We start from the raw sequence: 25,130 nt of genomic DNA, 5'->3' as shown, positions 1-25,130 counted from the left end.
TGACCATGCCAATTATCATTAATTTTTGTAAAAATCCAATCCAGTTCAGGAAATCTTCCATCCTCACCTGATCTGGCCAACACTGAATTTGTTTGATTGCCCTCTGAAATGTCCAAATAAACTATTCTGTTCAAGAACAGTTAAAAAAATCACACAACACCAGGTTATAGTCCAACAGGTTTAATTGGAAGCACACTAGCTTCCGGAGCGACCCTCCTTCATCAGGTGATTGTGGAGGGCTTGATCGTAACAGAGCACTTCACAATGACCTGATGAAGGAGCGTCGCTCCGAAAGCTAGTGTGCTTCCAACTAAACCTGTTGGACTATAACCTGGTGTTGTGTGATTTTTTTAAACCCCAGTCCAACACCGACATCTCCAAATCGAGAACAGTTAGGATTGGACAACAACTGCTGCCTTGCCATCAACACCCACATCTCATGAAAGAATGAACTGATAATGGGTGTGGTATTCATCATCATCCACTCTGCTCTCTGACTGACCCATTTAAAATCTGATTCAAATCGTTTTCACGTAGTATAAAACATAGATGGGATTGCATCTAAACAAAGAACCATTTAAGTGAGGAAGCATAGATGTAATCCATGACTTTTATTTTCTTCATTAGTAGGTGAATACTTCCTGAATTTGTTGAAATGTTAGATAACAGACGGGAGATTAACCTGGACATCAATCAGAATCGTGACCACTAGTTAGATTTTGGAAATTGCTGATATTTTATACAATCACAGTTATTGTTCCAGATTGTTGCACAATCCCATCTGACAGAAACAGAGTACCAAATTTTAAATAAATTATACCGAAGGTTGGGAGAGGCTTGAACATAGTCAGTGCATTAAGGAGCTGACAGGACCAGACGCGATTCTGGCTTTACATCCCATCGAGCACTTCACTCCATCAAAATCAATATAAAACCATAAGTCTACCCGTTAGATTTATCCCACCATCAGACTCTCCAAAACATTCAACAGCAACAATAGAAAGTTCAACCAACGTAGTTCATAGAAGATACATATTGTTGATGGTCAAGGAAAAGCAGGACCAGTTTACTATTATGATTTTTGTTATAAATACCAGTGCAGTGTGGACATCATAGCTGCTTGTCTCTGTTAAGTTATTTGTAAGGTTTCAGCGCTGTGATTTTGCTACAGTTCCACCAGTGCATGTTCTGAAATGGTCATTATTTGCACAGCGAGTGACTTGTGTCTTCAGTGCTATCGTCCCGTTCATAGGCCACAGGCTGCAGTTCCTTAACAATCTGAGACGCCATCTCCAAAGTGCCAGCTGCCACCACTCTCCGAGACATTAGGTCCAGTGGTCCTCCTAGAAAGCAGATAATCAGAACTGAAGGCTGCCCTGTAAAAGCAGGTTGAACTTTTCACAAACCCTCGATAAAATTTGGATGCTGTAAACTTGGACAACGCTGGCAAGAAATATCAACGTGTTTGGTATCAACACTCAACTTATCTTAATGACGTCCACAAAGCAATGATATCAAAAACAGAAAACCTGGGAGCGAGTGAGGGAGAAACAGATGAAATTGATACAATTGACAACAGACTGTTGTAAAATATTCTGTGTCAATAAGTTCACTCCGTATTAATGATGGTGCTCAGCCCTCCCCCAACAACACTATGGCTGTACCTACACCACATAAACTGCAGTGGTTCAAGAAGGCAGCTCACCATCGCCTTCTCAAGGGCAATTAGCGATGGGCAGAAAATGCCATGTCCACACCCAATGCTGCTGACAAAGGGAGTAGGTGCTGTGGAACAGATGATGTCCAGACAAAAAAAAAAGTCAAAATAAGTGATAGTGGTGATGGGCGTAAAGGAGGGATTGAGGTGCAAAATTGGTGTTAATGATAGAGATGGTCACTTGAAAATAGGTTGGCTTTGCACACAGCAAACAAGAGATGGGGACTTGGAGGAGAAATGTAATCAAAGCAGAAAATAGAGGTCCTGCTATGAATTTGTTGAACTCAATGTTGAGTCTTGGAGCCCGTAAAACGTCTAGGCAGAAGAGGAGGTGAAGTTTCTCCAGCTTACATTAGGCATTGCTGGAAAACCGCAGCAGACTTTAGATGGAGAAGTAAGCACAAGAGCAGGGCGGTGTACTGAAATTGCAAGCAACTGGAAGGTCAGGGTTAGTCTTCTGCAAAGGAGCCACCCTTTCGGAGTTTAGTCTTGTCAATGCAAGGGAGATCATATTGTGAGCAGTGGACATGCTAGATTAGATTGAGAAAAAACAAATGAAATATTGCTTCATCTGGAATGTTTGGCACCTTGGGCAGCGAGGAAAGAAGCCATGCGGGGAATGAGGGAATGTTAGGAACAATGAATGAGTAGACCAGTGTGTCACAAGTGGAATGGTCCCTGGGGAATGCTGACAATGGAGGGGAGGGAGATGATATGTTAGGTGCTGGCACTTCTCTGGAGGTGAAGGTGAGGACTGCAGATGCTGGAGATTAGAGTCGAGTGTGTGCTGCTGGAAAAGCACAGCAGGTCAGGCAGCATTCGAGGAGCAGGAGAATCACAGGTAAAACTCTGATGGATGTGGAAGGCTCCTTTGGGGCCCTGCATGGAGGTGAGAGAGGAGGTGTGGGCACAGGTTTTGCAATTCTTGCAGTGGCAGGGGAAGGTGCCGGGAGGGGAGGGTGGATTGGTGAGGGGCGTGGACCTGATGAGGAGTCGCGGAGGGAATGGTCTTTATGGAAAGCAGGTAGGGGTGGGGAGGGAGATATATCCCTGATGGTGGGGTCCATTTTGTAGGTGGCGGAAATGGCGGAGGATGATGAATTGTATATGGAGGTTGGTGAAGTGGAAGGTGAGGACCGTGGGGGTTCTGGCCTTGGTGCGGTTGGAGAGGTAGGGGTTCAAGGGTAGAGGTGCGCAAAATGGATTCTCCTGCTCCTCGGATGCTACCTGACCTGCTGTGCTTTTCCAATACCACACTCTTGACTTCTCTGGAGCTGCTGGAATGGTTTGGAATGATCCCTTGAATGAAAAGGCTGGCGGAAAGTGAGGGCGAGGCAAAACATTGTTGTTCCGGGAGGAAGGGAAAGGGGTTATGGTCGAAATGTAGGAAATAGGGATGGATGAGCACTGACTTTGGTTGAAGAATAAGGAGGAAATATCAGAAACATCTCTGCGAAGGTGGCTTCATCAGAACAGATACAACAGAGATAGAGAAACAGGGAGAATGGAATGGAATTCTTCCAGGCCGTAGGGTGACAGGAGGTGTGAGCAAGACATCAAGGACATTGGTTGGTTGATTGACCAAGTTTGTTGAAGCCAGGACGAAAGAGTCCTAGCCTCCATATTAACAAACTGTCTCCTGCATATTTCATCAGCAACACTGCTCTCAGGTTATAATTGGTGGACTCAAGCTTATCAGCTAACTGTTAGATATCAGAGGGAGGCACTCCCAGTCCACATAAACAGAAGGAAACAAGGTGGGCGTGGTACTCACTGGATACTAACTCAGAATGTTACTAGGGTTGGAGGGTTTGAGCTACAGGGAGAGGTTGAATAGGCTGGGGCAGGTTTCCCTGAGCGTCAGAAGCTGAGGGGAGATCTTTTAAGGTTTATAAAGTCATGAGAGGCATGGATAGGGTGGATAGAGGAGGTCTTTTCCCTGGGATGGGGAATTCCAGAACTAGAGGACATAGGTTTAAGGTGAGAGGGGAAAGATGCAAAAGAGACCTAAGGAAGATCTTTTTCACGCAGAGGGTGGTCTGTGTATGGAATGAGCTGCCAGAGGAAATGGTGGAAGCTGGTACAATTGCAGCATTTAAAAGGCATTTGTATGTGTACATGAATAGAAAGGGTTTAGAGAAATATAGGCAAATGGGGACTAGATTAATTTGGGATATCTGGACGGCATAGATGAGCTGCACCGCAGGGTCTATGATCTCGATGACTTTAAATAGAGAAGGAATGTGGGACTAAACGTTTTGAGGCTGCGATTCCTGGCTGGATCTGATCCCAAAAAAACTGAAGTACCAATACTGGACCAAATTCATTGGTTGGTGCCCCTTACCTGCTGTATCGATCATGATTCCTCCAGCCTCCCCCACAATGACGGCAGCAGCTGCCATGTCCCAACAATGGAGGCCAAACTGGTAAAAGGCATCAACATCACCCGCTGCAACATGGCAAAGATCCAGCGCGGCGCTTCCCACAATCCTGATCCTAGGAACCAATAGAAAACAACAAACAAAATAAGACCAGTGTGATTCATAGAATCCCCAGAGTGTGGAAACAGGCCCTTCGGCCAACAAGCCCACAATGATACTCCGAACAGTATCCTAGCCAAACCCATTCCCTCTAGCCTATTACTCTACATTTAGCCGTGACTAATGCACCTAACCTACACATCCCTGAACACTATGGGCAATTTAGCAGAGCCAAATCACCTAAACTTTACATCTTTGGACTGTGGGAAGAAACCCATGCAGACACAGGGAGAATATGCTCGACGCTGGAATTGAACCTGGGTCCCTGGTGCTGTGAGGCAGCAGTACTAACCACTGAGCCACCGTGCTGCGCCAATTGTAGTCCAAAATCTGCACAGAGAAGATTGTATTCGCTGTTAGGGACTAAGCCAGGCCACTCAAAACATTCTTAAGCAGGTAGCCCAGACCATAACTTTGCAATTTGTTTCAGTAAGTGTACAGTGAAAATTACCCAGAATTAGTTAGCTAGATTGACTACTAGATTTTAAAACAGACAAAAAACTTTATTTACAAAATTACACAGTGAAACGCAATGAACAGAATAAAGAGCCCTTACCAAACTCAGTCTATCAAACTATAGGTAATTATGCCATTCTGAATCCACACAACGGTCCCAGTAAGCAAACCTCCTTAAAAACCAGTATAAATGAATGGAACAGATGCTTACAGGTTGAAGTTAGAAGGCAGACAGAGAGAGTTTGGTTCCACACAGCTCACTGTTGAACTCCCAACTAGTTCTGGACTGAACTAAACTGCTCAGCTAGAGAGCTGACCACTCCTCTTTCATTATACAGGTCACTTCTAAAACATGACCACTTTGGCCTGAAGTCTCACTTGTTTACATATAAACAAGAGGCCTCTTGAAAATCCTTTTCATCTCTTTACCAAACCAGACTGACTAGAACCCAGGCTGATTTATTCCCCCACTGAAAAAATCAAGGACAGAGTATCGTTGAGGCAAGGAACAGCTTATAGAGAAAAAAGGGACTAGCTTTGTGACATCACTGCCCACCAAACATAGCTCATTATTCTTACTTTAAAGATTTGGAAATTTGAAGGCTCCTTCCTTTTAGTAAAAAAAGGGGTTTGAGATATTCTCCTCATTTGCAGATTTGTTTAGCTGACTATCCCCCAGTTTCTAACCATGGCAATTAAAGTGATGATTTTTAGATCTACACGTTCTCTTATTCTAGTGATCAGGCAAAGGCATGGAGCATGGAGCTTGAACAGGAGGGCCAGAATTGGAACATGCAGAGTACTCTTGAGTGTTATCCAGCTGGAGGAGGCTATAGCGATAAAGGGATCAGGACACAAGGATGAGTATTTAATATCAGAGCCTGTGAAACACTAGGATGTAGGTCAGTGAATAATTGGGAGCTGAGAAGAATAAGAAGTGATCTCACTGAAAGATGTCGCATTCTTTAAGGATTTTTCAGGGCAAATGCTGAGAGGATGTTTCCTCTCATGGGAGACTGACATACTCTCAGAATGAAAGGGTGCTAACTTAAGACTGAGATGAGGAGGGATTTCTTCAGAGGATTGAAAAATCCCTAGACCTCCTCGCCACAGAGAGTTGTAAGGACAGAGTCCCGGTGTATGATTAATTAGATATAGATAAGATAGATGGTGTAGCCAAAATTCTTGATAACAACATGTGGGTTTGGGAGGTGAATTCAAGGATTTTTAGAAAGGAAAGGGAGTTTAGACATAACATGGCAGTTTGTAAGGGTTAGAGAAGAAGACCATAAGATATACATAGGAGCAAAAGCAGGCCGTTCAGCCCATCAAATCTGCTCTGCCATTCATTAACTCCACTTCCTTGCTTTGTCCCTATATCCCTCAATTGCCTTACTGATTAAAACTGGTATCTCAGCCTTGAAAATACTTAAAGGACCCAGCCTCAGTATCTCTCTGCAGTAAAGAATTTCACAGATTCACTATTCTCAGAGACTAAATCCCTTCTACTCTGTCTTAAAATGTGCAACCCCTTATTGTGCCCTCTGGAACTAGACTTGCCCACAAGAGAGAAACAACCTTTCTGTATCTACTCTGTCAAGGAGGCCGGGGAATGGTTTAGTAGAGGTTTAGAAAATCATGAGGGGCATGGATAGGGTGAATAGACAAGGTTGTTTTCCTGAGGTGGCAGAGTCCAGAACTAGGGGGCACAGGTTTAAGGTGAGAGGGGAAAAATTTAAAAGGGACCTAAGGGACAACTTTTGCACGCAGAGGCTGGGTGGGTGTATGGAATGAGCTGCCAGAGGAAGTGGTGGAGGCTGGTACAATTGCAGCATTTAAAAGGTATCTGGATGGGTATATGAATCATTTTTCATTCCTGAAGAAGGGCTTATGCCCGAAACATCGATTCTCCTGTTCCTTGGATGCTGCCTAACCTGCTGCGCTTTTCCAGCAACACATTTTCAGCTGGGTATACGAATAGGAAGGGTTGAAGAGGTATATGGGCCACATGCTGGCCAATGGGACTAAATTAGTTTAGGGTATCTGGTCAGCATCAATATGTTGGACCGAAGGATCTGTTTCCGTGTTGTACATTTCTATGACTCTAAGTCTTCGAAGAATCTTGTTTCAATAAGGTCACTTCTCATTCCAATTCCTAGGAGAAAGTGAGGACTGCAGATGCTGGAGATCAGAGTCAAAAAGTGTGTCATTCCTGATGAAAGGTTTATGCTCAAACCGACAACTCTCCTGCTCCTCGGATGCTGCCTGACATGCTGTGCTTTTCCAGCGCTACACTTTCCGACTCTCATTCCAATGAGAGTCCAAACTCTCCTCATAAGAAAATCCCTTCACACCAGGATCAATATAATGAACCTTGTGCTACTTGAGTATCCAGGGCTACTTTTAGAAGAGATGGTGGCAATTGATTACAGAGTTTGAAAGGGACAGGGACAGTGCCAGATGAGAGTCATTTAAATTCTCAGTTCCCATGGCAATCAGGTGGGACAGTCGAGTGGACAACAGTTTAGAGACAATTAGGCCAAAAGACCACATGGTGACGTGCAAGGCAAGATATTGAGAAGGTGATGGGAAATAGTAGAGAAACTAGAAAGTCTGTATTGTAAACAGTTTAACATGAATAAATGAAGGGAAAAGCAAGAAAATAATGGAAATACAGAGCAGTCAACATCCAAAAGAGAAAGACATTTGCTGCTTTTGAGAAGAATCTCAAACATCTTCAATCTTTGATATGGAGGTGCTGGTGTTGGACTGAGGTGGACAAAGTCAGAAGTCACATAGCACCAGGTTATAGTCCAACAGGTTTATTTGAAATCACAGACTCTCGGTGCACTGGTCCTTCATCAGGTGAAGTGGAAGGAAGTGCACAGGTATAGAATATATCAGCTGAGAGATAATGGCAAGAATAATTCCAGGTAATTAAAAGTGTCAAGATCTAAGTCTAAATCTGTCAAGAAAATATTGAAATTCAGGGCTGTTTTAAGTTTTTTATGTCTCCTTTCATGGGATGTGGGCCTCAGTGGCAAAGTCAGCATTTATGGCCCATCCCCAATTGCCCTGAAATTGAGAGTTTTGCTAGGCCAGAGTGTATTTAGGAGTCACGTTCCTGTGGGTCTGGAACCACAGGTAGGCCACACTAGGTCAGGACAGCAGATGGACATGAAGCAGATAGGCCTTCACAGGAATTGACAGTGGTTCATGGATACCATTATTGAGCCTAACTTTATTTATATGAATTGAACTCAAATTTCACCAGTTGCCGTGGTAGGTTTCAAAGTGGCCTGTGGATTACTCACATAGTGGGATTAAAACTTTACATCATTCTCTCAATTAATGACATTCAGACCTAAAGAATTGAATCCTTGTTAACAGTTTCCAAACCTCTTAAATAAAGATACTTTTATTATTCATGCTTAAACCCCTCAGATTTTACTCTGCATTTGGAAAAGGTTTTGTCATAATTTTATGATAATGGATCAGGATTAAGTAGCCTTCCTTCATTGCAAAAGAACATTTCAGAGCTCTTTTGAACATTGGTTAATAGCTGCATTATTTAGACCATCTTACCCATGTGCTGGCACTTTTAGTAACCTCTCCATATTATTAAACAGCAGCTTTACTGCCATTGGGTCACGAATCGAACCAAGTTCTGTTAATATCAGAGCCTTTGACAAGTCTGCAAGAGAATACAGAAAAGCGTTCAGTGAACTTACAGTAAACCTCGTCAGATCAGCACTGCTCAAAACAAAAAAAGTGTGTGTTGTCAGAAATTAGCTCCAAAGTCCTTTGACCTCTCTAAATGATTGGCTTGCTCAGGACAAGAGAGCTGTTGAGTCTAAAAATCAGCATTGAATAAGTGGGGGCCTGGGGAGCACATTGTTTAATTCAATTACTTTTTCACTTCTACAACTTGAGTTCAAACACACAATGGTTTGAAAATCTCCCTCACGGATTATATTTCACTCAGAAATTATCATGGTTTATATCTGAATGGAGGGGACAAAATATGAGAAAACGCTTTTTGATTGGCTCACACATCCATTAAAATGTTCAAAATAAGACATTACACACGCTGTATAGCACAGGTGCAAATGTGTTGCTGGTCAAAGCACAGCAGGCCAGGCAGCATCTCAGGAATAGAGAATTCGACGTTTCGAGCATAAGCCCTTCATCAGGAATAAGAGAGAGAGCCAAGCAGGCTAAGATAAAAGGTAGGGAGGAGGGACTAGGGGGAGGGGCGATGGAGGTGGGATAGGTGGAAGGAGGTCAAGGTGAGGGTGATAGGCCGGAGTGGGGTGGGGGCGGAGAGGTCAGGAAGAGGATTGCAGGTTAGGAGGGCGGTGCTGAGTTGAGGGAACCGACTGAGACAAGGTGGGGGGAGGGGAAATGAGGAAACTGGAGAAATCTGAATTCATACCTTGTGGTTGGAGGGTTCCACCTACCACCCCACCAACCTCCGCATACAACGTATCATCCGCCGCCATTTCCGCCACCTCCAAACGGACCCCACCACCAAGGATATATTTCCCTCCCCTCCCCTATCAGCGTTCCGCAAGGACCACTCCCTTCGTGACTCCCTCGTCAGATCCACACCCCCCACCAACCCAACCTCCACCCCCGGCACCTTCCCCTGCAACCGCAGGAAATGTAAAACTTGCGCCCACACCTCCACACTCACTTCCCTCCAAGGCCCCAAGGGATCCTTCCATATCCACCACAAGTTCACCTGTACCTCCACACACATCATCTATTGCATCCACTGCACCCGATGTGGCCTCCTCTATATTGGTGAGACAGGCCGCTTACTTGCGGAACGCTTCAGAGAACACCTCCGGGCCGCCCGAACCAACCAACCCAGTCACCCCGTGGCTCAACACTTTAACTCTCCCTCCCACTCCACCGAGGACATGCAGGTCCTTGGACTCCTCCACCGGCAGAACACAACAACACGACGGCTGGAGGAGGAGTGCCTCATCTTCCGCCTGGGAACCCTCCAACCACAAGGTATGAATTCAGATTTCTCCAGTTTCCTCATTTCCCCTCCCCCCACCTTGTCTCAGTCGGTTCCCTCAACTCAGCACCGCCCTCCTAACCTGCAATCCTCTTCCTGACCTCTCCGCCCCCACCCCACTCCGGCCTATCACCCTCACCTTGACCTCCTTCCACCTATCCCACCTCCATCGCCCCTCCCCCTAGTCCCTCCTCCCTACCTTTTATCTTAGCCTGCTTGGCTCTCTCTCTTATTCCTGATGAAGGGCTTATGCTCGAAACGTCGAATTCTCTATTCCTGAGATGCTGCCTGGCCTGCTGTGCTTTGACCAGCAACACATTTACAGCTGTGATCTCCAGCATCTGCAGACCTCATTTTTTACTGTATAGCACAGGATCAGGCCAAAATGGCCCCTGCTCCAGGTGGGTCACCTCCCATCCTCCCTCAGCTGCATGTCTCTCTACTCCGGAAGAGAAGCCTCAACATTGGTTATTTATCAGCGGTATTTCTACCATCACATTCACTTTTATTTTTATATGCATTATTGATTCTAGAGCACCAAAAGTTTCCTGAATACTAAACTTTGGTACATACAAATAGAGGAAACAGGATTCACAGGGAGGAGGAAGCTCAGATATGTAGATATTTTGGAGAAGTTGGGATAGTCTTCCTCAGAAAAGAGAGATTTGATAGAGGTGTTCAACTTCACAAAGGTTCTGGTCAGATTACACAGGGAGAACCAGCAAGAGCGAGAGGTTTAAAAGCAGCATAGAGATCTGAGGAGAAATTTCATGTGGGCTATTGGCTATGACCTGTGGTGGGGGGCGGGGGTGGGGGGGTGGGGAGGGGGGAGGTATTGGGAGACAGATACAATCATATTGTTCAAGAGGGAACTGGATTATGAGCAAGAATGAGCAGGGTTGTGGTGAGAAGGTAGGGAACTATCACTAGGTGTATTGCCCTGGTGAAAAGCCTGCAGAGTCAGATTCAATCCATCCTGAGCAGGCAATGTATCCCCTCTGAAACACAGCCAGGCTTCGCTGTACCTCCTGCTTCCCAATTTTCACCTTTCTATTATTTCCACTATCATCTGATATTTTGTCTTCCTTAGTAAACATTGATACAGAGTACTCAAGTATTCTTGCCTTGCCTGGAGTCTCTAAATGCACTCTATCACTTCATACTCGATCCCCTTACTGTTTACATCTGATAGATGAGGTTTGGGCCCCATTTTCTATTAATTGCCACTCTATTCTCATCCTTTTTTGGTCAATTTTACTTTCCTCTTCACTTCTCAACCTATTCCATTTGGTCTGACTCTCACTCTAACCAAAAATTTAAAAGTGTGTTTATGATATACATTAGAGGAAATTCCTTTCATTTCATCATGTTCTCCATCCTCCTCACCATCTAAAGGAAAACTGGCATTGCTTCCTGTACCTGTGGTTCTTGTTGGAATGCACCCAACATGTTTTCCCTCCAAGTTCACCCACTATTCCATTACAGCTTGTCTCGCCAGTCTTGACTAGCTCGAACTGCTCTTCTCCATTGAGGTCAGCTCTCTTCCACTTTGTATGTTCCAGCTTAGATACTTCTTCCTGTTGCTCTTTTCCATTTCTAATGTACATTCTTATGATACAATGATCATTTTACCCAAGTGCTCTCCCACAGCCAGTTGGCCATTTCATTCCCTAGCACCAGATCCACAGGTCAAGGAAGTTCTCCTGAGAACAGTTCACAAATTTCTCCTCACCCTTATCCTTCATACGAATGTTATCCCAATTGGCGTTTCATAGAATTCCTAGTGTGGAAATAGGCCATTTAGCCCATCAAGTCCACACCAACCCTCCTAAGAGCATCCCATCCAGACCCACCCCTTACCATATACATGTAACCCTGCATTTCCCATGGCCAACCCACCTTAGCCTGCACATCCCTGGACAATATGGGCAATTTAATGTGAGCACACCACCTAACCTGCGCATCTTTATACTGTGGGAGGAAACCAGAACACCTGGAAGAAACCCATTCAGACACAGGGAGAATGTGCAAACTCCACACAGATAACCACCTGAAGCTGGAAACAAACCTGGATCTCTGGCACTGTGAGGCAGCAGTGCTAACCACTGAGCCACTCCGCTGCCCCCTTGGGAAAATATCACCTCTCTAATTCTTACACATCTGATCTCCTTGCAGATTTGCTCCTCTAGCTCTTTCTCCAATTAAAGACCTACATAGAGTAGCACAGATATTATCATATCCTTTTGTTGAACTCTGCTAAATGGAATCTGTCTTTATCCCTGGAAGAACATCTTCCCTTTCCAACACCTTCCCTGATCAATACTGTCACCCCATGTCCCAATTTTTCTTCCCTGTACTTTCTGATCACTTTGAAGCTCACCATTTCTAAAGCCAGGATTCTGTTATTTTCACAACATTATAGTCCCATTTAAAAATTGGTGCGTGTATGCTTGGAACTCACCAACCTCATTCACCACTGAGAGAGTTTATACATGTCTACTTGGCACTTAGTATTCCCCATTGTTCTGTTTAGACTCTTTCCTGATATGGTCATAGAACCCCTACAATGCAGAAAGAGGCCATTCAGCGCATCAAGTCAGCACTGACCCTCCACAGAGTATTCCACTTTAACCCAGCCCTGCACCCTAACACCACATTTGCCATGGATAATTCAGCTAGCTGCACATCCCTGGACACTACTGACAACATTACTGAAGGCTTAATCACCCACAACTTGCTGCTCCCTTAGATTAGCTGTACCAGTACAGTTACAACACTGGCAAGTACCCGACAATGTGGACAATTTCCTACAAACAGCGGGACAAAACTGACCCAGCCAATAACTGCCTCATCAGTCTACTCTTGATCATCAGTAAAGTGATGGAAGGAATTGTTGACAGCGCTGGGAAACAGCACAGAATCATAGAGATGTACAGCATAGAAACAGACCCTTAGGTCCAACTCGCCCATGCCCACTGGATATCCTAAATTAATCTAGTCTCATTTGTCAGCATTCGGCCCATATCCTTCTAAATCTTTCCTATTCATATACCCATCCAGGTGTCTTTTAAATGTTGTAATTGTACCAGCCTCCACCACTTCCTCTGGCAACTAGTTCCATACACGGACCACCTTCTGTGTGAAAAAGTTGATTTTAGGGTTCCTCTGATATCGTTCCTGTCTCATCTTAAACCTCTAGTTTTGGACACCTCTAACCTGTGAAAAAGACATTGGTTATTCACCCTATCCCATGCCCCTCATGATTTTACAAACCTCTGCAAGGTCACCCCTAACCCTCCGACACTCAAGGGAAAATAGCCCCAGCCTTTCCCTATAGTTCATTACAGCTTGGACAAAAGAGCTGTACCCTAGAGGGGAGGCAAGTATGACAGCCCTTGGCTTCAAGGCTGTATTTGACCAAGTGTGGAATCAAGGAACCCGAGCAAACCTGGATTCAATGGGAGTCAGGGGGGAAAGCCCCATGAAATGCTCAGAGACATTTGCCTGTATGGGGTGCACTAAGGTGCCATTTCTATTCTCTACAACTAGAGAGTGGGGCATGTGAATGGGCTGGTGAAAGGAATAGTGAACAAGGAAATGACCAACAACCCCGCATTGCCAGAGGCAATTCCATTACTTTCTTTATTCTCGTTCCCTGAGTTCAAAGCTTATTCAAATAGACATTTCACACGAACACCCAAAAGCATTAAACAGAGAAAGTTAACAAACCTGTCTGAGTAGATGCCTGAAGTTTCTGCCCATTACAAAATGCTCCATGGCCTTTTCTGCCAGTATATAACTTCTCTTCAACACAGCTGTAAATTACGCCAAGTTCAAGCTATTGGGGGGAGAAAAAAAACAAAAAAAAGTGTCATCAGCAACATGGCATACTACAACAATATATTTATATAGCAACTTTCACATTAAAAAGCAGCTGTACAGAGGCCTTATGACACTTTAATGACACCGAGCCACATAGGGAGGTGTAAAGTAGATGGCTAATATTGGAGTCAAAGTAGTAGCTATTAAGGAGTATATTAAAGGGTAAAATGAGATAAAGAGAGGCATCTGAAGTCACAGCCACCAATACGAGAGGAATTAAAACTGGGCATGTACTGGTGGCCAGGTATAGATGGGTGTGGATATCTCAGAAGGTTGTGAGATTGGGAGAGAGGTTGGAAGAGGTGAGAGACATAGGAAAGGGCAAGATTGTGGAGAGGGATTTGAAAACAAGGAAGAGAATTTGAAAAACCAAGATGTTACTTGACTGGGGTCAGTGTAATAACGAGCATAAGGATGATAGGTCAACATGGGAAGGCCATGGCCTTGTGGTATTATTGCTGGACTGTTAATCCAGGTGATGTTCTAGGGACCCGGGTTCAAACCCTGTCACAGCAGCTGGTGAAATTTGAATTCAACCGAGAGTCTAATGATGACCATGAAACTATTGTCAAGTTTTGGAAAAGCCCATCTGGTTCACTAATATCCTTTAGGGAAGGAAACTGCCATTCTTACCTGGGCTGGCCTACAAGTGACTCCAGACTCTCAACAACAGAGTTGGCTCTTAACTGCCTTCTGAGCGATTAGGGATGGGCATTAAATGCTGGGCTAGACAGCAACACCCTCATCTTATGAATGAATATAAAATGTTAGGTCCAGATTAGGACTCAGGCAGAGTTTTGGATGGCCTCAAGTTCACAAGAGGTTAGAATGTGGGTGACCAGCAAGGAAGGCATTAGAATAGTCACACCTCAAGTGTTACAAAGGCCCAGAGGTAGGTTTCAGCAGCAGGCAAGTTGACACAGGAGCAAATGCTGAGCAGGATTACAGAGGTGGACAAAGGCATTCCTAATAGTGGTCTGAATTTGGACTCAGAAGATCAGATTGGAATGAATAATCACACACCAAAGTTGCAAACCATCTGGTTACACTTCAGTCAGTGCCACAAAGAGGAGTAGTGTCAGTGGCCAGGGAGAGGAGTTTGTGCTGGGGACTAAGACAATGGTTTTAATCTTCCCAATAACTAAGTGGAGAGAAATTCCTGGGGGGGTTACGAGACTGTCACACACCTCCTTCTGGAATGTGCCTACGCAGAAGAAGTCTGGAGAGGAGTTCAGTAGTGTTTGTCGAGGTTCGTCCCGAGCAGCGCCGTGACACGGGACTCCATGCTCTACGGCCTGTTCCCCGGGACGCACACCGAGACGAACATCAACTGTGCCTGGAGGATCATCAACTCGGTGAAGGACGCTCTCTGGGTGGTCCGAAACCTGTTGATCTTCCAGCTGAAGGAGTTGACCCCGACTGAGTGTTGCAGACTGGCACAGTCCAAGGTCAGGACTACGTGTTGAGGGACGCGCTGAAGCTTGGGGCAGCGGTGGGGAAAGACCACCATGTAATGTCTGCCTGCCTAAAGAAGAACAGGGGGCCTGGGCAGTCATTTGGGCTCCACTAACGCCGCGACTAAAAATGTAATTGTACAGATCTGTAAATAGGAATGATTACTCTGTTTCGGTATGCAAAGAAATGGAATGTTTACATATGTATGGCATGTCCAACTGTACAGACAATCAAGGAATTTTATGCATAAAGTATATTTTTGAAATAAAAAACATTCCTGCCACCCATTACTAACTGTGGGACAAGCAAACTGGAGATGTTGAGTGGAGATGTTTACAGAGAGGGCAAGACTAAAGCTGAACATCAACCATGCACGTGAAACTGGTTGTTGGAAAATGAAAGGAGGGAGGAAAGGGATGCAAGAAGGAGGGGAAGAGAAACTGGAAATGGATGGAAGACAGGCTTGCATTTATATAGTGCCTCACATGACCAGGTGACTCAAAGCATTTAACAGCCAATGAACTTTTTCTTATTCAAAAGCAACTCACTGTTGCAGCATGGGAACTGCAGCAGCTGGTAGATGCATAGTAAGATCCCATAAACAACGACGTGATCTTGACCAAATAAATTTTTTTTGTAGTGTTATTTGAGAATATATATTGGCCATGTGTCCAGGATAACTCCTTAGCTCTTTTTTAAAAAGGTTTTGGGGGGTCTTTTACAATCTCTGGAGCAGATAGATAGAGTCCACCTCCATCTCCAACACTCAGTGCAGTGTTAAAGGGAACACAGAGTGTCAATCTTGATTAAGATCAGAGGGAGGACTTAAATTTTGTGGTTCAGAGGTCAATGTTAGATAATGGAGGAGACAGCAGAGAGAGGTTTCAGAAAGCAATGGGCAGGGCAGTAAAGCAGCTGGAGTTAATGCTGTATTCCAAGATGATCTGGACTATTGAGCAGCTTTTAGTCATCTGCAGGTGAGTGTTTTAGCATTGTGTAAAACCACAAGCCATCATATTGAGGACAAAAAACATTTTCTGAAGTAAATGAAAACAAAGAAATAGTTGCTAACACCAAATAAACCAAAATTTTAGAAATGAATGATTTGGGCAGAGAAACAACGAAACAGAAATTGCTGGAAAAGCTCTGCAGGTCTGGCAGCATCTGTGGAGAGAAAGCAGAGTTAATGATTTGGGTCCAGTGACCATTCTTCAGAGCTCATTGGAGTCTGATGAAGGGCTTATGCTCGAAACGTCGAATTCTCTATTCCTGAGATGCTGCCTGGCCTGCTGTGCTTTGACCAGCAACAAATTTGCAGCTGTGATCTCCAGCATCTGCAGATCTCATTTTTTACTTGAGAAAAGATTGGTTTACAGTATATGCTGAAGATGGGTAGTAGGAGTGGAATTGGGGGGAGGAGTGAATGGTAGATGGAGATAGAGCTCAGAGAGAAAGAGAACAACAGTTGGACAAACAAAGGAGTGGGTAGGAGTCAGCCTGGGAGAATGAATAGTTGCTAATGGGGATCATTACTGGCTGACAATGGGATGGCTGTGGTGATAGCCCATCTGATGACAAGTCTAGTGTGTGGGGGTTGGGGTAAGGACATGGGAGAAGTTGCTTAGCCCTAAAATGATCAAACTTGACATTGGGTCGAGAAGGTTGTAGGGTTCCCAAGCAGAAAATGAAGTGCTGTTCTTCCAATTTGTGCTGAGCTTTGCAGCAAGCCTGAGACAGAGGTGTTGGCCAAGGAACATGCTGGTGTGTTAAAATGGCAGGTGACTGGAAGCACTGGATCATTTTTGCTGACAGAACAGAGGTGTTCAGCAAAGCAGTTGCCCAGTCTGTGCTTCATTTCCCAAAACTGACCATATTTTGAGCAGCGAATACAGGAGACTAGATTGAATGAAATTCAGGTAAATCACTGCTTCACCTGGAAGGCGTCTAGTGCCTTGCATAGTGATGAGGGAGGAGGTAAATAGCCAGGCATTGTACCTTCTGTGATCACAAAGAAGTGTTGGGCTTGTGAGATGGAGGGGACCTAAGTGTCCTGGAGGGAACGGTCCCAGCAGGAGGCTGACAAGGGAGGGGAGGGGTTTATGTATCTGATGGAGGCATCCGCAGGAAGCGGCGGAATTGGTGGTTAATGATCCTCTGGATGTGGGGGCTGGTGGGAATGGCAGGTGAGGATGGGATGAACAGTATCGCTGTTGTGGGAGGTAAGAGAGGGAGTGAGGGCCAAAATGTGGGATACCTAGCTGAGTGTTTGTCAACCACAGAGCCAGGAAATCTTCTATGAGGAAAAAGGTGACATTTTGGAGGCTCCCTTGTCGAAGTTGATATGGTGCGAACGAATATGATGGAAATGGAGGAACTGTGAAAATGGAATGGGGTTACAGGAAGCCCAGTGCGAGGATAGATAGTCAAGGTAACTGTGGGAGTCAATGGGTTTATGGTGGAAATTGGTGTCCAGCCTATCCTCTGAAATGGAAACAGATGTTGAGGGAGGGAAGGAAGGAGTCAGAGATGGACCAGGTGAAGGTGACAGAGGGATGGAAATTGGAACTGAATTGGGTCAACTTTTCCAATTCCGGATGAGAGAGGGAAGCAGCATCAATGGTATAATTGATATAATGGAGAAAGAATTATGGGTGGGGGCCGGAATAGGACCTGAACAAGAAATGTTCCATGTACCTCACAAAGAGACAGGCATAACTGGGGCACAGGTAGGTATCCTTAGCCAGCTGTTTGACCTGAAGAAAATGAGAGGAGTTAAAAGAGAAGCTATTCAGAGTGAGGATGAGCTCAGCCAGGCAGAGGAGGATGGTGATGGATGGGAACGGTTCAGCCCTTTCTTTCCCCAGGAAGAAATGGACTGCCCTGAGTCCATCCTGACTGGGGACAGATGTGTAAAGGGAGTGCACATCCATGGTAAAGAGGAACTGGCTGGAGCCTGCAAACTGGAAAGTCTGAAGTGTAAAGCAGAAGAGGAATTGTGGATGTACGTGGGCAGGGACTGGGCAAGGGGAGAAATGAAAAGAGTTGAGGTAGCTACTATCCTAGCTACAATCAGCTGTGACAGAGATGACTGGACCCCAAATGTTAATTTTGCTTTCTCTCCACAGATGGTGCCAGACCTGCAGAGATTTACCAGTGATTTTTGTTTTTGTTTCTGACTTCCAGAATCTGCTCTTTGCTTTTTTTTGTTTGGAAATAAAATGCAGATGTTTCATCTCAAATGTCACTCTCGAACTCCGAAGATCACTAATACATTATGGACATGTATATACTACTGCGTATTCCTAATTCCAACCTTAAAAACAGAGTCTTGACAAATGGAATAAAAAGGACTTGCATTTATATAGTGCCTTTCACATCCTCAGGACATCCAAAGCTGTTTATAGTCAGTCTGTCTTTAAAGGACTCATTGGGACAAATAATCTCCCGTGCCACAATTACACTGTATGGTGTAGTCATATGACTATGTAAAAGGAGGAAACATGGCAAACCAAATTACAGTTAAAATTTCACAAACAGCAACGTGGTATTGACCAGACAATTTGTTTTTAGGTGCTGTTTGAGAGATAAAGAGAGAACCTCAGATTAACATCTCATTGAAAAAACAGCCAAACTCTTCAAAAGGTGTCCCAGTACTAAACGGTCAACCTGAACTTGATGCCCAAATCCTTGGAGTGCCACCTGAACCCACACCTTTCAACTCCAAGGGGAAAGTACTATCCACTCAGCCTTGGCAGGTATTAGAGCTGCCAGGCATCACATTCTCTTTCCTGTTATATCAAAACATGCTGCTTGACTTTCTGAGAAGGTCTAGTCCTCTGACCCAACACACACAACTTTGTAGTTCTCATACAGAACAACGATGTCCAAGTGGCCTTTTTATGTGCAGTAAATTTTCTGTTTCTATGTTGCCCCTTGAGATAGTTTATGCACTGTTTTTCTTTAGAGTTTTACTTCCTTGTCCCATTTTTAAAATCCTCTGAAAGATAATTCCACAATTCTGTGCTCCCAGACAGTAAACTACACTTGTAGGGAGAGGGGCAGAGAAAGACAAAATGCGAAAACTTGATTTGTCAATCCTGTCACCATGAATGTGACATTCCACTTGGATCAATCTATAACTTATTCTTAAAATACATCACCCAATCCTGCTCAGACAGCCATGACTGGCTCTGCTATATTATTCAACTTTTATGTTGTGCCGTCTTCCACCAATACTTGAAAATATATTTCAGTCTGATCTATGAACCTCTTCCATTCACATTTAACATGTCAGATCAACACACAACCTTATTTCCCACAGAATACTAGTGTCAAAAACAACCATCTCAATGCAGATCTATGATGAAGATTGTTATCTTTACATTTGATGTAAGGAGGTGATGACGTCGTGGTAAACCACTGGGCAAGTAATCCAGAACGGGTTGTGAGTTCATGGAATGCCCTGCCCGTATCAGTGGTGAACTCTCCTTCTTTATGGTCATTTAAGCGGGCATTGGATAGGCATTTGGAAGTTATTGGGCTAGTATAGGTTAGGTAGGATTCGGTCGGCGCAACATCGAGGGCCGAAGGGCCTGTACTGCGCTGTATCCTTCTATGGTCTAACCCCAGGCTAAAGGTTGGGTTGCGTGGGGTTAAATCCTACCATGGCAAGGGTTATGATTTGAATTCAAAAATTAAAAACAAACTCTGGACTGAAAAGTTAGTTTAATAGCTATCATGTAACCACAATCAATTGTCATAAAAATCCCATCTGATTCATTAATGTACTTGAGGGGAGGAAATCTGTCATCCTTCCCTATATGTGACTCTAGGCCTACAGCAACGTGGGTAGCTCTGAGCTTGAGGGTAGGCAATAAATCCTGGCCCTAGCCAGCAACATCCCTAACCCATGGATAAATAAATGTGACTGGAGTCTAATTCTTCAGGGTCTAATAGATACAGCTCCAACTCTCTTCAGACTTAGCCAAAATCACAGTCCAATTTCCTGAACATTTCACATTCCATAATCTGTGTCTGCTTTATTATCAAGTTACAAGCCTCAGTGTGTTGTCCTCTGAGGAGGAAACTACCTGCTCCACATTGTCATCCAATCAAGCCACAAAATGATTGGCTGGAAAATGTCCAATCAGATTTATCTATGATGGCTCAACTAGTCAAATGACCCTGTTCTCACCAATGGGGATTGGTTATCTGGAACAGACTTGCACAGAGTTAATTTCTTAAGGAAGTGCAGGAAATTGGGGAGGGGAAGGCAACAGATGAAATTGTGATGCAACTCGATGCAAAATACAGGGTTGAAAGATAAGGCCAGTTTAATCATACATTTTTTTTTTACCTCTTTTTTGACAGAAAGTCCAATAGAAACTGCCACCACCGGTGTTCTAAAAAAGAGAAATCAGTGTCACAATTCTGTTTGATTTAATAATGTCACTTTACAAAGAAAGAGAGAGATACACAATTGCTGGCCTAATGGGGAAACCTAACTGATATTCAGGTGGGAAAGTAACTGTTTCCTTGCTTTGCAATCAAACTGCCATTAACACTGTTAGTTCACAAAAACATGCAGCTTTCCAATACCAAACCTGTTTCATAAGATGTTAACCTCATTAGAATTTAACCCCCTCCCTTTCATACTATATCAGCTGTGCCTCAGTTGATTAGAGACAAAAAAAAACTGCAGATGCTGGATTCTGAGGTAGACAAGCAGGAGGCTGGAAGAACACAGCAAGCCAGGCAACATCAGGAGGTGAAGAAGTCAACATTTCAGATTTAAAAATCACACAACACCAGGTTATAATCCAACAGGTTTACTTGTTTATAGTCCAACACCAGGTTGGATAATAACCCAGTGTTGTGAGATTTTTAACTTTGTACACCCCAATCCAACACCGGCATCTCCAAATCATAACATTTCAGATGTAACCTTTGGAAGGATTACCCCCGAAACATTGACATCTTCACCTCCTGATGCTGGCTGGCTTGCTGCGTTCTTTCAGCCTCCTGCTTGCCTACCATGGCTCAGTTGATAACACTCTCATTAGTAAGTTGTAGGTTCAAGTCCCACTCGAGTACAGATTCTATTCTAGTATTCCAGCATAATATTCCAGCCACGCTGTCGGAGACTCCATCTCTGGTGTGGCAGTAAGTGAAAACTAACTCCCCCTCTCATGTTAAAGATTCTGTGGCACTTCTTCAAGGAGCAGTTCTTTCTGATATTCTGGATAATATTTACCCTTTAACTAGCACCACTATCTACTTTACTATTCATGGGACTTCACTAATTATAAACTTGCTGATACATTTCATACATTATTATGGTGACTACAAAGTTCCAAAGTACTATGTTGGCTATAAATGTGCATTGGAATGTCCGGAGGTAATGAAAATGTGCTTTATGATTGCAAGCACTTTTTCTTTGCCAACTCAGTGTTTGTGGAATCACCTTCTTATATTTGACATTTGCATTCTTCCTGGTTTTGTATAAAATTCCACAAATAGTAAAGTGGTAATAATGATTCATCAATCTCCATGACAGACTAGGAATTAATTTAACGGTGAAGACAACACCAATGTATCTACACATCATTAACAACCCAGGACAGATACTTCCTTCTTTAAGGGTCCTCACATTCAACACAGAATCGGAAGAGCCTTCCTTAGAACTGTCCACACTGCCTCGCTCAATCTGAGATAGCATTGCCACAGGGAAACTGGTATGGATGTTGCCCTATTCATGAAGGGCTGCTTCTAAGCAGTGGATTTAATTTGTGGGTGCTCATTTTAAAAATACAAACCACCTGCCTAAAATATTGCCAGCATTTGTTGTTTAACACATTCAAAAGCAAACATTTCCTTCAGTTAATGAACATTAATTTTTCACGTAGAGGGTGCTACATGTATGGAATGAGCTGCCAGAGGAAGTGGTGGAGGCTGGTACAATTGCAACATTTAAGAGGCATCTGGATGGGTATATGAATAGGAAGAGTTTGGAGGGATATGGGCCGGGTGCTGGCAGGTGGGACTAGATTGGGTTGGGATATCTGGTCGGCATGGACAGGTTGGGCCGAAGGGTCTATTTCCATGCTGTATATTTCTCTGTGACTCTATGACTCTAAGATGACAGAGTGGAATTATGGTCATTATGCAATGGCATAATATTCCTGTACAATAATTAAACATGGACACAGAACACAGTTTGGTGTGTAAGACAACCTTTTTTTTTAAGAAACACTGGAAATAATCTTATGAAGCTTAGATTATACCCATGTACAAAGTTACATGTTCCATCGATGGGGTCTATAATCCAAGTGGGGTCATCAGTCAGAATGCACTTTTCACCAGCAGCAACGGATTCTTCGCCAATAAATCTACAACAAGAAGGTGGATTCAATTAAAAATGGCAACAATGCAGTGGATTTGTCCATCCAACTGTATCTTACATAATGACCAACTGTTTGTCCTGGAGTTTCTCAGTCAAAGGCTCAAAACAAAGCAGTGCTTTGATCAGAAGGGATCTTTCATTCGATTTTCCTGCACTTTTCAAAAGAGCCACCAAAATTGAGAATTCAAGTTGTAACAAGTTTGTTTTGTCACGTTATTACTTTCATTTAATATTATAAATGTTTATACAGCTAACTGTAACTTTACTGTTAAATGATATGACTATTCAACATTGAAGTTGAGAGGGGGAGGGGCTGGGGAGAAGGTAGCTGACAGTGCAATAGGTGGATGGAGGTGGGGTGAAGGTGATACGTTTGATAGGAGGGTGGAGTGGACAGGTGGGAAGGAAGATTGACAGGTGGGATAGGTCAGGAGGACAGTGCTGAGCTGGAAGCACAGCAGGTCAGGCAGCATCCAAGGAGCAGGAGAATCAACGTTTCAGGTATAAGCTCTTCATCAGCCCAAAACATCGATTCTCCTGCTCCTCGGATGCTGCCCTGCTGTGCCTTTCCAGCACCACATTCTCAATCTGATCTCCAGCATCTGCAGCCCTCACTTTCTCCTATTCAGTCCTGAAGTCAGTTATATCGGTCTTTAAGTAAGAACAGAACACAAACAATCTGCATAAAAGCGGTCAGAGCTGTCAGTCAGACTTGGTGAATAGAGGATATTATTACTTAGCTCAAAAGAAGAGCCACATTGACTCGAAACATTAACATGGCTTCTCTCTCTACAGGTACTGTCAGAATTGTAGAGTTTCTTCAGCTTGTGCTTGTTTATTAATAACCCAGTTTCTTTGGTGTTTTAAACAAGAATTAACACAACAGTAATAAATTGAGAAAAGCAAAATACTGTAAATGCGGGAGATCAGAAACAAACACAAATACAAAGAATGCTGTAGAAAATCACGTCAGGAAGCACCTGTGAAAAGAGAAACAGAATTAACAGTTCAAGTCCCATATGACTCTTCTACATTTCAAAATTAAACTGAAAGCCTATGGTAGGTAGAAGTGGGTACTGCAGATGCTGGAGATCAGAGTCAAGATTAGAGTGGTGCTGGAAAAGCACAGCAGGTCAGGCAGCATCCAAGGAGCAGGAAAATCAATGTTTTGGGCAAAAGCCCTTCATTAGGAATGAGGCTGGGAACCTTGGGGTGGAGAGATAAATGGGAGGGGGGGTGGGGCTGAGGAGAAGGTAGCTGACAGTGGATGGAGGTGGGTGAAGGTGATAAGTTCGAGAGGAGTGTGGAGTGGATAGGTGGGAAGGAAGATTGACAGGTGGGACAGGTCAGGAGGACAGTGCTGAGCTGGAAGGTTGGAACTGAGGTAAGGTAGGGGGAGGGGAAGTAAGGAAACTGGTGAAGTCCACATTAATGCCATGAGATTGGAGTATCCCGAGGCAGAAGATGAGGCGTTCTTCCTCCAGGCGTCGGGTGGTGAGGGAGTGGCAGTGGAGGAGACCCAGGACCTACACGTCCTTGGCAGAGTAGGAGGGGGAGTTGAAATGTTCGGCTACGGGGCAGTGGGGTTGATTGGTGCGGGTGTCCCGGAGATGTTCTCTGAAAACCTGTAGTGTCTAGCTACCATCTAAGGCTAATGTGATCCAGTTATACTGGAGATAAAATAAATAATGAATTGCAAGGAAAGTAACCACATTGGGGTTGTGGTGATATGGTCAGTGTAACTTCAATACAAACAGCACAGGGTTGATTAGTGATAAATTGCTCCCACTCTCTACGCTGAATCTTCCCTTGCCAAAACTTCCCAATGCCATAAAGTTGAGTTTTAAGTATTTTCAAATCTAGCACTCTCACTTTCCAAATATAATGAGGTTGTGTTTCTACTAGTTTGTACCAATAATTTCACAGTAATTTCTGGTGCAAAATATGTCGGCATTTTTAAAGCAAGTGAATTACACCCATACCCGCTTAAGTTTGTATCTTCCCACTTCCCCCTCGGTGATTAGTGACTTAATTTGCCACATCAGGCCCTGCCTACAATATTGGTGCCTCCCCCCTTTCACCCCCCAGACCCTCCCACGTAGACAAGAGTGTAGAATCACACACAGGTCAGTATGGTCAAAGCAATAACTACCCTAAAGGTCATTAGTGATTCATATGATCTTGTATGACAATATTAATAGACAAAATAAGAGCAGAAGTAGACCATTCAGCCCCTCGAGCCTGCTGTTTCATTCAATAAGATCAGGCTGTGCTGTTTCTGTATCAAATTCCATATTCCCATCTACCCCAGTACCCTTAGATATTTGTTAGACCAGGGAATCAACCTACTTCTACTTTACAAATATTTACCTTCTGTGGTAAAAGTCACACAACACTAAGAGAAAAATACACTAAACTCTGCCCTGAAAGGGTGACTCCTAATGTAAAACAGTGGCCTCCAGTTCTGGACTCCCTCACAAGAGGAAACTTCCTTTCCATGACCACATTAAGACCATTGAGGGACTTAAGCTTCAATCAAGTCACACCTCTCTCTTCTAAACTCCAATGCAAATATGTCCAGCCTCCCTACCTAAAGTCAGAAAAAAACCCATTCATTCTTGATATTAATCTTGCAAATCTCCTCTGAAC

At 43.9% G+C, this 25,130-nt stretch overlaps 1 protein-coding gene across 1 annotated transcript in view; it reads right to left on the bottom strand.

The window, feature by feature from the left end:
- Positions 1–312: 312 nt before the first annotated feature.
- Positions 313–25,130, bottom strand: part of impa2 (inositol monophosphatase 2) — a 40,937-nt gene continuing 16,119 nt past the window's right edge. The window contains exons 3-8 of the mRNA XM_060824490.1: positions 22,363–22,467; positions 20,436–20,481; positions 13,472–13,580; positions 8,299–8,407; positions 4,062–4,213; positions 313–1,343 (exon numbers count right to left, since the gene is read on the bottom strand). Coding sequence (XP_060680473.1) covers positions 1,201–1,343; positions 4,062–4,213; positions 8,299–8,407; positions 13,472–13,580; positions 20,436–20,481; positions 22,363–22,467 — 664 coding nt within the window. The 3' untranslated portion in view covers positions 313–1,200. The remainder of the gene's footprint in view (positions 1,344–4,061; positions 4,214–8,298; positions 8,408–13,471; positions 13,581–20,435; positions 20,482–22,362; positions 22,468–25,130) is intronic.

The sequence above is a fragment of the Hemiscyllium ocellatum genome, chromosome 4 (assembly GCF_020745735.1).
Source record: "Hemiscyllium ocellatum isolate sHemOce1 chromosome 4, sHemOce1.pat.X.cur, whole genome shotgun sequence".
NCBI classification, from domain to species: domain Eukaryota; kingdom Metazoa; phylum Chordata; class Chondrichthyes; order Orectolobiformes; family Hemiscylliidae; genus Hemiscyllium; species Hemiscyllium ocellatum.
Note: the sequence above shows the minus strand (reverse complement) of the source record. Positions and strands in the feature narration are given on the sequence as shown.